This window comes from Xenopus laevis, chromosome 3S (genome assembly GCF_017654675.1).
Source record: "Xenopus laevis strain J_2021 chromosome 3S, Xenopus_laevis_v10.1, whole genome shotgun sequence".
Taxonomy (NCBI): domain Eukaryota; kingdom Metazoa; phylum Chordata; class Amphibia; order Anura; family Pipidae; genus Xenopus; species Xenopus laevis.
Genome location: NC_054376.1, coordinates 53,784,469 through 53,798,268, shown reverse-complemented (window position 1 = coordinate 53,798,268; position 13,800 = coordinate 53,784,469). Strand labels below are relative to the sequence as shown.

The 13,800-nt window shown below is 40.4% G+C and overlaps 1 protein-coding gene across 1 annotated transcript in view; it reads left to right on the top strand.

Moving 5' to 3' along the window:
• Positions 1-2,094: 2,094 nt before the first annotated feature.
• Positions 2,095-13,800, top strand: part of nedd4.S (NEDD4 E3 ubiquitin protein ligase S homeolog) — an 83,168-nt gene continuing 71,462 nt past the window's right edge. The window contains exons 1-3 of the mRNA XM_018255458.2: positions 2,095-3,035; positions 8,530-8,603; positions 10,073-10,151. Of these exons, the coding sequence (XP_018110947.1) occupies positions 2,991-3,035; positions 8,530-8,603; positions 10,073-10,151 (198 nt within the window). The 5' untranslated portion in view covers positions 2,095-2,990. The remainder of the gene's footprint in view (positions 3,036-8,529; positions 8,604-10,072; positions 10,152-13,800) is intronic.

Below are 13,800 nucleotides of genomic sequence, written 5' to 3'. Positions count from 1 at the left end.
TCACTGACTCTGTAAACCGTTACAGTCAATACATTAGGTCAGGGCTGTCCAACTGGCGGCCCGCGACCCCCCCTTATGTGGCCCTCCATATCAAAGTCCGCCTGCTGTGTCTGTTTACCATATGTAACGTTTAAAATGTATCACTACAGAGATTAACTGGCCCCTGCATTGTTTAAACTTCAAATTTACACTGTAATCCTCTGTATTGTTCACACCTGTGATCCCCCTGTATTGTTCACACTAGTGACACCTCTATTGTTTATATCCTAAAGCCTGTACTGTTCACACCTGAGACCCAGACTGAAACTGCCCACATTGTTCACCTGTTCACACCTTAAATGCTTATGGGGCACCAGCACTGTGTCACTGTATGTAGTACATATTAGACTGGTCCTGATTCCTGTCTCCTGCTCTGTTCTGCCTTCCAAATGCTCCCTGTGTGTGTCATACTTTGACTGCTGTTTGCTCCCTGTGTTTGCTATACTCTGCCTGATGGAACATAAGCCTGGTATTTGTTCTTAGGGGCCACTTAAGTGTTTAATCATATGCTGGGGTACTGTATTATACACAGGGGAGGAGGAGGCATATATATTTAAGGGTATGTCTTAATATGACTTAACTTTTTTCACATATGAGTGGCACCCTAGGCAAGAGCTTCAATCACCGTCCCCCTGAATATTATTGTTATCAGTAGGGATATGCAAACAAAAAATGTCTGCTGCAGTAACTTCTTGCACACAATTGAAGTGCAAGTATTGATTACATGCATGGTGGAATGCATAAAAGGGATACTGTCATGGGAAAAAAACATATTTCAAAATGAATCAGTTAATAGTGCTGATCCAGCAGAATTCTGCACTGAATCAATTTCTCAAAAGAGCAAACAGATTTTTTTATATTCAATTTTGAAATCTGACATGGGGCTGGACATATTGTCAATTTCCCAGCTGCCCCAAGTCATGTGACTTGTGCTCTGATAAACTTCAATCACTCTTTACTGCTGTACTGCAAGTTGGAGTGATATCCCCCCCTCCCTTTCCCCCCCAGCAGCCAAACAAAAGAACAATGGGAAGGTAAACAGATAACAGCTCCCTTACACAAGATAACAGCTGCCTGGTAGATCTAAGAACAACACTCAATAGTAAAAACCCATGTCCCACTGAGACTCCTTTAGTTACATTGAGATGGAAAAACAGCAGCCTGCCAGAAAGCATTTCTCTCCTAAAGTGCAGGCACAAGTCACATGACCAGGGGCAGCTGGGAAATTGACAAAATGTCTAGCCCCATGTCAGATTTCAAAATTGAATATAAAAAAATCTGTTTGATCTTTTGAGAAATGGATTTCAGTGCAGAATTCTGCTGGAGTAGCACTAACTTAACTTAACTGCTGCGTTTTGAAAAAAAACATGTTTTCTGATGACAGGATCCCTTTAATGCCAACTTTGACAAGTCCAGTGAAATAAATACTCAACGTACTAGGAATCATGTGAAATGTGTTGAGGACACAGAGGCAGGGCCGCCATCAGTGGGGCACAGGGGTAACAGTTGTCCCGGGCTCGGCAGAATTTAAGGTTGAGGGCCGGGCTGTGCTGCACATTTGGATTAGCTGGGCCCTTTAAGAGGGATCTACCGATGTCCCGAAAACCTGAATCTGCGAACAGAGTCAAAGCTGTGAAAAGACGCTGGAAGTAGTCGAAGGAAACCAAACAGCTGCCATGGCCAGGGACATGGAAGAAGGACCTAAGGTAAAGTCCACTGAACACCAGTTTTTTTTTTTTTTAGTTAAACCCTGGCCACCAAAATTTTAAAAATAAATCTATTTTTTAATTAAACCCTGGCCACCAAAATTTAACTTGTAAAGGGGGGGGGGGCTGGCCACCAATGTTTTTTTAAAATTTTCTATAGGGCCCCTGACCACCAATAGTATTTTCTTAACTTGTAGGGGGACCCGGACCACCAATGGGTTTTTTTCACTTGTAGGGGGGCCATGGCCACCAGTGAAGTTTATTTTAACTTTTATGTGGACCCTTTGGCCACCAATTGTTTTTTTTTTTAACTTGTAGGGGGGACCCTGACCACCAATAGGTTTTTAGTGTTCACAAGGAAACTTCTGGCGACTTCGGAAAATGAAGCACGAGTGCCGGCTAGAATGCAGGAAGGCAGTGCGTGGAGATTAGGCGACTAATCTCCCTGGGTGGCATCTCCCGAAACTGACCATGTGTCTCTTCCCTTACAGTGTAACTGGAGGAGGTTCAACTTGGATTCGCCAGACTTGAATTTTTACTATGGCGTAATGTTCTCATATCTACCACTAGGGGATGGGACACTTTTGTCAATGCAGGTGAAGGGAACTGTTATCTGGTTAGCTCTGCAGCCTCTGCTGATGGGCTGCAGGTAGGTAAGGTAGAGGGTTGAAAGCTCTCCAACTTGCAGTACAGCAGTATAGAGTGATTGAAGTTTATCAGAGCACAAGTCACATGGCTGAGGACACCCGGGTAAATGAAAAGATGTATAGCCCCAAGTCAGATTTCAAAATAAAATATAAAAAAAAATGACTACTCTTGAAAAAACTGATTTCCAATGCTGGAGGAGCGCTGTTAACGGATGCGTTTTGTAAAATACGTGTTCCTGTGACAGTCCCCTTTAAAGGCGCCTATTCTAAAGAGTGTCTCCCAATAGCTCCATGTGCTGGGGCGGGCGAGTCTTTCTTCCCCTTTAAAAAAAAAAATCCTGCTGTCCATAGAAAGTCATGGATTGAACGGGAAGTGGACTCCAGACAGTTACCATATGCCTCCTCCATACCCTCTCCCTTCCACACTGCCCACACCACTACCATCAATGAGTGACGTAAGTCCCTGCGCGCACTCGCCGCTCTGTGCGGGCGTGTTTGGGGCCCGGGAGCGCGCACAGTGACAGTGTTTGAGCCCAGTCGGGACCGGAGTTGACTGAAGTGGGACTGCGCTTCTAGTTTCACGGATGATTTAGGTCCCATGATGGCGTCATCCATGGAGGTCCTTGGTATCCAGGCAGAAGAGGTACCGTGACACTTTTCTAGGGTTCCGTGGGTTTTAGTGGGACTAGGGGCGGCCTGTTGCCCGTGTATAATGTAAGGGAGGGTCTGAGTTGCCAAACCATCCCATTCGCTATGACAATAAAACATATTTACCAACTGAGGCAACTTTAGGAAACACACAGTGTGGACATGTTGTTACTCGCGTGGGGAGTTGTAGTTCACTTTGCAAAAACTACTGCGCATACCTCTGACTGTAGAGATGCCCTAGAGCTCTCGGAAGTATTGCTGCCATTGCCAGGGATTGGGTGGGCTCCCCAGGGGCATGCTGGGAAGCTCAGTACCTCTGCATTCAGGGGCATGCTGGGAAGCTCAGTACCTCTGCATTCGGGGGGATTCTGGGAAGCTCAGTACCTCTGCATTCAGGGGCATGCTGGGAAGCTCAGTACCACTGGATCTGCCTCATCAGTTGGGCAATAGACACCAGGAAATGAAACTCTCTGTCCCTTGTGACATTATACCAACAAATTTTTGCTGAATAAACAAGGGAACCCCCCATGCTGTATTTTAAATGTATCGCTCAGTAAAGCCAAGGCAGCATTCTGTCTCTTTTTCATTGTAATCAATAAAACAACGAGACTGTCAAACATTTCTATACAGGAGGGATCTGGGGAGTTTCAGATAATGGGCCTAAACTTTATCTTTGAGCACAATGCTGAAAATATACACTAAACAACGGGAAATGTTAAAGAAAAGAAAAGTCGTCTTGCACTTAAGGCACCCCCAAGTAAATGTATTGACTTACCTTAAACCCGCGGGCCGGTGCTCCTATCAGCAGAAAACTGCACAGTCCAGGGGTTATTCCAGCGAGCACCACGGAGCAATTCTCTTCAGGCTTCTTTTGTCTTCAAATTTCCCAGGGCAGACACATCCGCAGTAGAATGAAATAGCCGACTTTTTAGTTAAAGTTTGGCTATTCGCTCTACTGTGCATGCTCAACTGCGCGAAGAAAGAAGACAGAAGAGGAACGCTCCATGGTGCTCACTGGAGTAACCTCAGGGCGGTGCAGTTTTCTGCGGATAGGAGCACCGGCCTGGGGTTTCAGGTAAGTAAATACAATCACTTGGGGTGCCTAACATTTGGCACCCCAAGTGCAAGACAACTTTCCTTCTCCTTTCACATAATCTGTTACGTTGGCTGTGGCATGATCATGGACTTACACTTGATTAGGCAGGAGCAATGCCAAGGCAATGGAACGAAGGTAGGGCATTGGGAGGGGGCCAATGGAGTGTAGTGGATGGGCCTTTTCTCTTTATTTGGCTTTCATTCTTTAAAGGAAAAAATACCTTCATTTTGGACATACTTTCATATCCAAATCCCACTTAGGCTCACAGTGTAATGCATCCACTCAATAACTTTTCCATTGTGAACTGGTGAATCCTGGGACTTTAAGGGCTCTTACTCACTGGCGTTCTGACCTGTGCTCCCCTGCGTTCCGTTTTTTGGCGTTCAGCCGCAGGGGAGCGCAGGAATAGACGCATGTCATTATTTCAAATGGGGCTGTACTCACTCAGGCGCGTGTAGGCGCCGAACGCAGGAAAAATTCAGCATGTTGCGTCTCAACCTGCGTTCGGCGCCTACACGCGCCTGAGTGAGTACAGCCCCATTTGAAATAATGACATGCGTCTATTCCTGCGCTCCCGTGCGGCTGAACGCCAAAAAACGGAACTTAGGGGAGCGCAGGTCAGAACGCCAGTGAGTAAGAGCCCTTAGAGGCCTTTTTATTTTATTTTTTTTCCCTCAAATCAATTTTTTTTTCTCAAAAAATTAGTGACTTTTACAAATTACTCTAAAATTAGAGATTTGCAGAATGTAAAAACAACGAAAAAGCAAAATACAAAACTCCTGACTTATCCTGACTATGCTCCTGATTAGTACTGTCTCTACCTGTTCCACATCTGCACTCTCTGTTCTTCATCCATCCTGTATATGTTACAGTTCCCTTGCCTCCCCCTTGGTCCTCTCACTTTAAGACCTGGTGGCATCCTAGTAGCGGAGGGCTCCTCCCGAAGCAAAAGGCGGTATTTAGAGGCAGAAGCGAGAGCCGAGACCCATACCTAGGGGTTTGTTCTGAGTTTTGGGATACCATACATGACAGAATGACAATATAATGTAGTGTTGCCCTGCACAGGTAAAACTGTTGTGTTTGCTTCAGAAACTCTGCTATAGTTTATATAAACAAGCTGCTGTGTAGCCACGGGGGCAGCCATTAAAGCACAGGATACACAGTCGATAACAGATAAGTTCTGAAGAATCCCATTGTATACTACAGAGCTTATATGTTATCAGCTGTGTATCCTGTGCCTTTTCTCCCTTTTCAACTTTGAATGGCTGTCCATATGGCTACACAGCAACTTGTTTATATAAACTATGGTAGTCTTTCTGAAGCAAACAAACCAGTTGTACCAGTGCAGGGTAACAGTACATTATATTTTTATTATTTGAAAACACTTTCATTTTTTGGTGTAACTGTTTCTTTGAAAAACTATAAAAGCACTAAAAAGTCAAATGTTGGTCTTGGTCTTGGTCTGTCTGCTTTCCATAGAGCTTATGCACAGATTCTTGGAAAGCACACACAGTCTCAGAATCCATCATTTCACAATAGATTAAGGATATTTTTGGAAGTACAGGTATGGAACCTGTTATCCAGAATGCTCAGGACCTGGGGTTTTATGGATAACGGATCTTTCTGTAATTTGGATCTTCATACCTTGTCTACTAGAAAATCCTGCAAACATTAAAGGGGTTGTTCACCTTCCATGCGCTTTTTCAGTTGTTCAGAGTGTTAGCAACTATTGTATCAGTTCTAACAGCTGCCTTTAATGAAACCCAGAGATTATGCTAAGCAGGTACAAAGATAAAAATGTATCAACTAAATGTATCAACTAAATGTATCAATTTAGAACAGTTTACAGGGTTGGCGACCCCCCCTTCCAGAGCTGCTGTAGAAGGTGAAAAATTACACTTTACACTTCAATATTAGAAAACCAGTGACACAGAAAAATAGAAAGTCATTGGAAAAAGTCATTATTTCTTGTGATCTATCTGAAAACAACTAGTTGTTTGAAGCTGAACAACCCCTTTAAATAAACCCAATACCCTGGTTTTGCTTCCAATAAGTATTAATTAAATCTTAGTTTGGATCAAGTACAATGTACTGTTTTATTATTACAGAGAAAAAGCAAATTATTTGGATTTTTCGATTATAATGGAGTCTATGGGAGACAACATTTCCATAAATTCAGAGTTTTCTGGATAACGGGTTTCCAGATAATGGATCCCATACCTGTACAGGTTTATGTACCATTTTTACATAACTGAATGAACTCATGTTAAAACTGGGAGGATTGTACGTTTAACATCAATAATTGCTTATATTCTACTACTACCAAGGGGTGCAATGCTTGATCCTATAGCTTGTTCTTATTGTAGACATAAAATTATAAGAACGTAGTGTGGTTGTAGTGATGACAAAAGTCTGTGAAAAATGACTGCATTGTGCAAATAAATAAAGGTACAAAGTTGGTAAAAGTGGTCCAATGTTTATTTATGCATTTGTAGAAGTATCAATTCAAATTAAGAATTTTTTTTATGTTGGACTTGTTTAAAAAATAAACATGTGCTAAAATGCAATTTATTGCTTTGTTATACAAGGGCTGTGCAGCATAGCATGATCATAGGTGGGAGTTTGATTTGTGAAGGAACTTGGGGACTTCTGCAGTGTAGGTCAGTCACTAGGGGTCTGTGCAAGATTCAGCAGGGGCATTGGAGATAAGTGCTCTGTACCATGAGATTTAGAGGATGCTCTGTGCAACATGGATGTGCTGTGTGCCATGGGCATTGAGAGGGCTTGTGTGTAGATAAATATGAAGTAATAATTCAAAAAGACCATGAATTCTGGACCAAAGCAGTTGTCCTCATGTAAACCACCAGGTGAGGCCACGTAATTTCTGAAAATGTGTATATTTATTTATAGCACTGACTGCCATGTGTGCTTAATATATATATTTACACACAAACAAAATACCATGAGTCACTTATTGTCAGTTTACGTAATAGTTCTGTGTTGAAACAAAGCCATCCTATACTGTGGATTAATACTGGCATTGTATTCTGTGAATCATAAGGATTTGGAACCTAGAGAGGAGGATATGATATATAATACAGTGTTTGGATTTGGTCGTTTTAAAGTTTTGTAGAGGCATATGAGTGTGGTATTGTGTACCAATTACAGGGGGCTCTATCAAATATAATATGTAAGCTGGTGTTTATTAATACTAGCAATATTCAAAGGAACAGTTCAGTGTAAAAATAAAAACTGGTTAAATAGATAGTATGTGCAAAATAAAAAATGTTTCCAACATATTAAGTTAGCCAAAAATGTAATATATAAAGGCTATAGTGACCAGATGTCAGCAACTTGAAAGGGGCCCAAGTGGGACATAACTGTTCAGTGAGTTTGCAATTGATCCTTAGCATGCAGCTCAGATTCAAAAGCAACAGATATGACCCATGTGGCCTCCCCTCAAGTCACTAATTGGTTACTGCCTGGTATGAAGAGAAGGTAATCAACGTTGAGGGATGTATTCATATAGTTCTAACATTTTCTGCATTTATATACTGTAGTTCTAACATTTCTCATCCATGGTTAAATCTGTTCTACTGCTAGCACCAAGTCTCCTGAATGTGCTTTCCCAAAAGAAATAAAGTAAGTTGCAGTCATCAGATCACATGCCCGTGGTATCACAGATTTAACCACGGTGACAAATTTCCTTATCTGCCATCACCTTTAGGGTAACAGGGCTTGGAAAAATGTGACCCTTGTTATTGTGTAAACCCAGGATAGGTCTGTGACTAAATACAGTATAGGTTCATATATCTATTGGAGCTATAAAATCCTGTTTATCAAGAGTTTAAAGTGACATAATGGTGTTGCAATAAAATGATTTGTAAGTTATTGGTTCATATTGCTTTGAAATATTTTAGACTGAATATTTTAACAAGGTTACCTTATGTTTGCATACCGTAGTTAATGATGTGGCAATATATATCATCACTGTGCAATGAAATGTAACAAGGTAAACAAATCCTGAAGAAGGGAGGCTGTGTCCCCCCGAAACGTTGAATATTTATTGTTGGTGGCATTAATAAAAGGGGCACAATCCCCGACTGCAATATTGGTGTGTGCGGACCGTTTTTCGAAACTACAAAGCAGTAAGGTGACCTGTCAAGGTCAACGGTGGACCAGCACCACTACGCAGAATAAGTGGAAGGAGGTGTGCGGTAACACAAAGTTTTATTGAACAAGGTAAACAAATCCATTGCACATAAAATGAGAAAGTGCTTTTTATGCTTAACTGCTGTTGCTAGAAAGAGCCTGTTTAGTTCTATTGAAGGGTAAAGCTTTTTTTTTTGCACTTTGTTTTAAATTATTTATTTTTATTATTTAATATTTACAGGAAGGTGCACGCATTTTACGTGTGAAAGTTATAGCTGGCATTGGACTGGCTAAGAAAGACATTTTAGGGGCAAGGTAAGAGATGAAAATTATTATTTTTATTTTATTTGTATGAGTAACACTTCCATGAAATAAACATTCCCAAGATTCAAACAGACTTCATGCTGTTGGGCGTGCACTGAGAAGTCAGTTGCAGGGCTCAAGCTTGGGGGCAGATTCACTAAGGGTCGAATTTCGAAGTTAAAAATACTTCGAAATTCGACCCTCGAATTGAAATCCTTCGACTTCGAATATCGAAGTCGAAGGATTTAGCGCTAATCCTGCGATCGATCGATCGAAGGATTTTTCGTTCGATCGACCGATTAAATCCTTCGAATCGAACGATTCGAACGATTTTAATCCAACGATCGAAGGAAAATCCTTCGATCAAAAAAAGGTTAGCAAGCCTATGGGGACCTTCCCCATAGGCTAACATTGACTTCGGTAGGTTTTATCTGCCGAAGTAGGGGGTCGAAGTTTTTTTTAGTCAACTTTCTTTTTATTGAAATCAAATTTCACTTTTCCCGAAGGACTGTATAGAAAAATAGCACATTGCACAACACAGGAATGCATAGTACAAAATATTGCAGAACAGGGGAAAAGGTATATATAAAACAAAAGAGAAAAAAAAAAAATAAAAAAATACAAAAGAAGGAGAGAAAGGATCCACTGGCTATCCAAAAAATACCATTATACATGTCACAATCGGTATCTATAGAGCAAGTTAATGCCATATGCCTCAAACACCAACTAAGCACACACTTAAGTAGAGTAAACTCTGCCCATTGCCCCATTTTAACTCAAAGGGAAAGAAACGACTCCCTATGAAGAATCCAAGTGTCCCAGATCTCAGTGAATTTCTCCAGTTGGCCATCCATTTGGTATCTCAAACGTTCATTTAAATGGATGAACTCAATCTTGTCCAAGACTTTAGTTATGGAAAGGTAGGGTGATTTCCACTCGAAGTTTTTTTTAAAGGGAAAGTACTTCGACTATCGAATGGTCGAATAGTCGAACGATTTTTACTTCGAATCGTTCGATTTCGTTCGAATTCGAACGAATTTAACCAATTCGATGGTCGAAGTACCCAAAAAATACTTCGAAATTCGAATTTTTTCATTCGAATCCTTCACTCGAAGTTAGTGAATCGGCCCCTTAGTGTGTAATGCTGGGCTTAAGAAACAACACATTACAAGATATATCCCAAGAACTTTCCAGAGGCTGATAACTGACTGAGAGACGCATTGCTATTCTTGTAGTTATCTTTCTTCTAATTTAATCCAATATAAAGCTGATATATGCCCCAGTCCTACTCGGTCAACCTTGTGTAGATGTTGATAAAAATAATTGTACTTTAGAGAATTTAGGAATTTTGGCAGCTATGGTAAGAAGTTGTCCACTGTTCTATAAAAGCTAAAAGCAAAAGGATGTATTAAGTATAAAGGGGAATATAAAGGGGTATTGCAATTTAACTATAAATACTAATGATAAGATATTTTTTCCAGTGATCCCTATGTGAAACTGACTGTGTATGACCCAGCAAATGGGATACTATCAACTGCTCAAACGAAAACTGTTAGAAAGGTAACAGCACTATATTATTATGTATTTATAAAGCACCAAAATATTCAGCAGCCTTCTACAATAAATTTATATTTACATACAGTCATATGAAAAAGTTTGGGAACCTCTCTTCTTTGGAGTTTTGTTTATCATTGGCTGAGCTTTCAAAGTAGCAACTTCTTTTTAATATATAACATGCCTTATGGAAGCAGTAGTATTTCAGCAGTGACATAAGGTTTATTGGATTAACGGAAAATACGCAATATGCATCATAGCAAAATTAGAAAGGTGCATAAATTTGGGCACCTCAACAGAGCTATTACATCAAAACTTAGTTGAGTCTCCTTTTGCAAATGTAACAGCTTCTAGACGCTTCCTATAGCCTTTGATAAGTGTCTGGATTCTGGATGGCGGTATTGTTAACCATTCGTCCGTACAAAATCTCTCCAGTTCAGTTTAATTTAATGACTGCTGAGCATGGACAGCCTGCTTCAAATCAACCCATAGATTTTCGATGATATTCAAGTCGGGGGACTGTGACGGCCATTCCAGAATGTTGTGCTTCTCTCTCTGCATAAATGCTTTTGCAGATTTCGAAGTGTGTATAGGGTCATTGTCTTGTTGGAATATCCAACCCCTGCATAACTTTTACTTTGTGACTGATGCTTGAACATTATCCTGAAGAATTTGTTAATATTGGGTTGAATTCATCCACCCTTGACTTTAACAAGGGCCCCAGTCCCTTAACTAGCCCCACAGCCCCAAAGCATGATGGAACCTCCACCAAATGTAGAATGTAGTGTTCTTCTTCTGCCATGCAAAGTGCTTTTTATGACCAAATAACAAAGAACTTTGTTCCAAAATGACTGTGGCTTGTTTAAATGACTCTGAAAAAAACAAGCGACTCTGTTTGTGCAGTGAGTACAGAAAGGGCTTCTTTCTCATCACCCTGCCATACAAATGTTCTTTAAGCAAATTGCACTGAATTGTACAACAATGTACAGATACACCATCTGCAGCAAGATATTCTTGTAGGTCTTTGGTGGTTATTTTTGTTTTGTCTGTAACCATTCTCACAATCCACCGCACATGCCGCTCCTGTATTTTTCTTGGCCTGCCAGACCTGGGTTTTACAGCAACTGTGCCTGTGGCCTACCATTTCCGGATTACATTCCTTACAGTTTAAACTGACAGTTTAAACCTCTGAGATAGCTTTTTGTAGCCTTCCACTAAACAATGATACTGAACAATCTTTGTTTTCAGACTTTTGAGAGTTGCTTTAAGGATCCCATGCTGTCACTCTTCAGAGGAAAGTCAAACAAAAGCACAGCTTGCAATTGGTTACCTTAAATACCTTTTCTAATGATTGGGCACACCTGCTTATGAAGTTTAACGCTTAACGAGCTAATCCAACCAATTTGGTGTTGCCAGTAATCAGTATTGAGAAGTTACATGCAAAATTACAAGGGTACCCACATTTCTGCACTGCCAGTTTTTTCACATTTGATTTAATTTCATACAACTGAATACTGCTTCACTAAAAATCTTTGTTCAGAAAACATCCCAGTTCCTGGGAAATAATAGACATACCACTGTTATCTTTTTTGTTGAAAGTGGAGTAAATTATTATGCAGGCTGAGTGGGGTTCCCAAACTTTTTCATATAACTGTATATACATGATAGAAGAGGTGAAAAGGGCCCTGCCCAAAAGAGCGTGCAATCTACAATACCTTTTATCTTTAATTTGAATATGTACTAATATGCTATAAAATGTTAGCGTTTAATTAGAAATACTTTTTTATACATTTTTCTAAAATAAAATACAAATGCTTTTTATCTTCTATAAGAAACAGATATCGGTTGCCAGTGTTAATGAAATTTGTTGACGAGAACAGAGAAAAAGCAGAGATGTATTTTTCGACTGTATACACAACTGAGTAACCAACAAAATGGATTTTTGAATTATTAAAATATTTTATGAAATTTGCAAAATAATGTACAGTTATGGTGAACTAAGCACATGCCCTTCTTCTTGGCAATTCTAATAATTTCATCATGAATGACTGGTTGACTCAGGAGGAAGTTCAAAAGATACTAGAAGATGTGAAAGTAAAGGAAGGAGCAGGAGAATATTAGCCAACCTAATTTACAATTTTATGTATTTGAAAAAAACACAAGACTTATTAACTTATCTTTTATCTAATATAGAAATACATTGTAAATCACTACAGCTATGTCACTCAAATTGTAAAGTGAAATGTATTTTTATGTGATAATGCTATTTGAGTGACATACCTGCAGTCATTTATATTTAGGGAAAAGGCAAGTTATTTTCAGGTGTTGTGTTGTCTGTGTAGAGACCATTTTCCCCAAAGGCAACAAATCACTTGGTGTGCCATTGTCCTTACCATACTTTAGTCACTATTAAGTTAACCTAACAATTTCTTTATTTGTAAAGAGATAAGACGTGAATTAACTACTTATCTTTTTACAAATACATCATTACATTGTAAATAAGAGACTTAGGGCAGATTTGGGGAGATTTAGTCAATATTAACATATTGATGGCATTGGTTACCTACTTATTTCTAAGCTTTTGAATGTTCCAGTGAGCATTATGCAAGTAGTTTCTCCATTCAGTAGGTGACTTAAACAGCCCGCCCCTGGGCCAAGCAGACTAGATGCCCTAGGCAACCCGGCTGGCCACTGTGCTCCCCCCTGTGCACGCGGACAACCCCAACCACGACTGTGTGCACGCATGTGCTGTAGGCAGGGGAGAGTGACAGAGGGGAGTTCGATGGAGTGGAGGGAGGCAGGGGAGATTTATGGAAGGGAGGGAGGCAGGGGAGAGCAACGGAGGCGAGGAAGGCAGGGTAGTGCAATAGAGGGTTGGGGAGGAAGGCAGGGGAGTGCAGGGAACATTGACTAGTGGTAGGCAGAAGACAGGTTCCTGCCCAGTGCCCCCCTTTCATTGCGCCCTAGGCAGGTGCCTCTTTTGCCTACCCCTAGTTCCAGCCCTGGTCTTGAAGCTGTCGTTAATAACAAAGGCTTTTCTACAAAGTATTAAATACATGTTAGTAAGCGTGTTCAATGCTTATTCCCTTTGTCTTCCACTTTTACTACACATAACTTATGGACTTATTTGAGTTCTTTGTGTGGATTACTTGGGTTACTGAACAGGAAATAGCAGGCACTCACAGAACACACAGACAGGCTTGTAAAAGAGCTGGGAACTTTCTTTCAGGTCAAAAATATATTAATACATAGTCTAAGCTAGGCCTAGGCTATGTATTAATTTACTTTTGGCCTGAAATAAAGTTGGCCCAGTTCTTTTACAAGCCTCTCTGTGGGATCTGTTAGTGTCTGCCATTTCCTGTTTGGTCGAATACCTCCACCTTGAGCTGTAGGGTGCATGTGCACCCAGGCCCCACATTTATACTGGTGAGATTATAAACCCAGTAGCCTTATACTGGGAATATTTTTCTTTTCTAAATGTACAATGTTAACAGTTACTTGGGTTGTTACCCAAGAGAAACATTGCCGTGTTCAATACTTATTTTCCCTGCTGTGAATGCAGTATTAATAATGTTAGTTTTGAATACAGGTTACTATAGGAACAGTGCTTCTCCAGAATGTTGTTATTCTTCAGTGTGCCAGCTGCCACATCCAT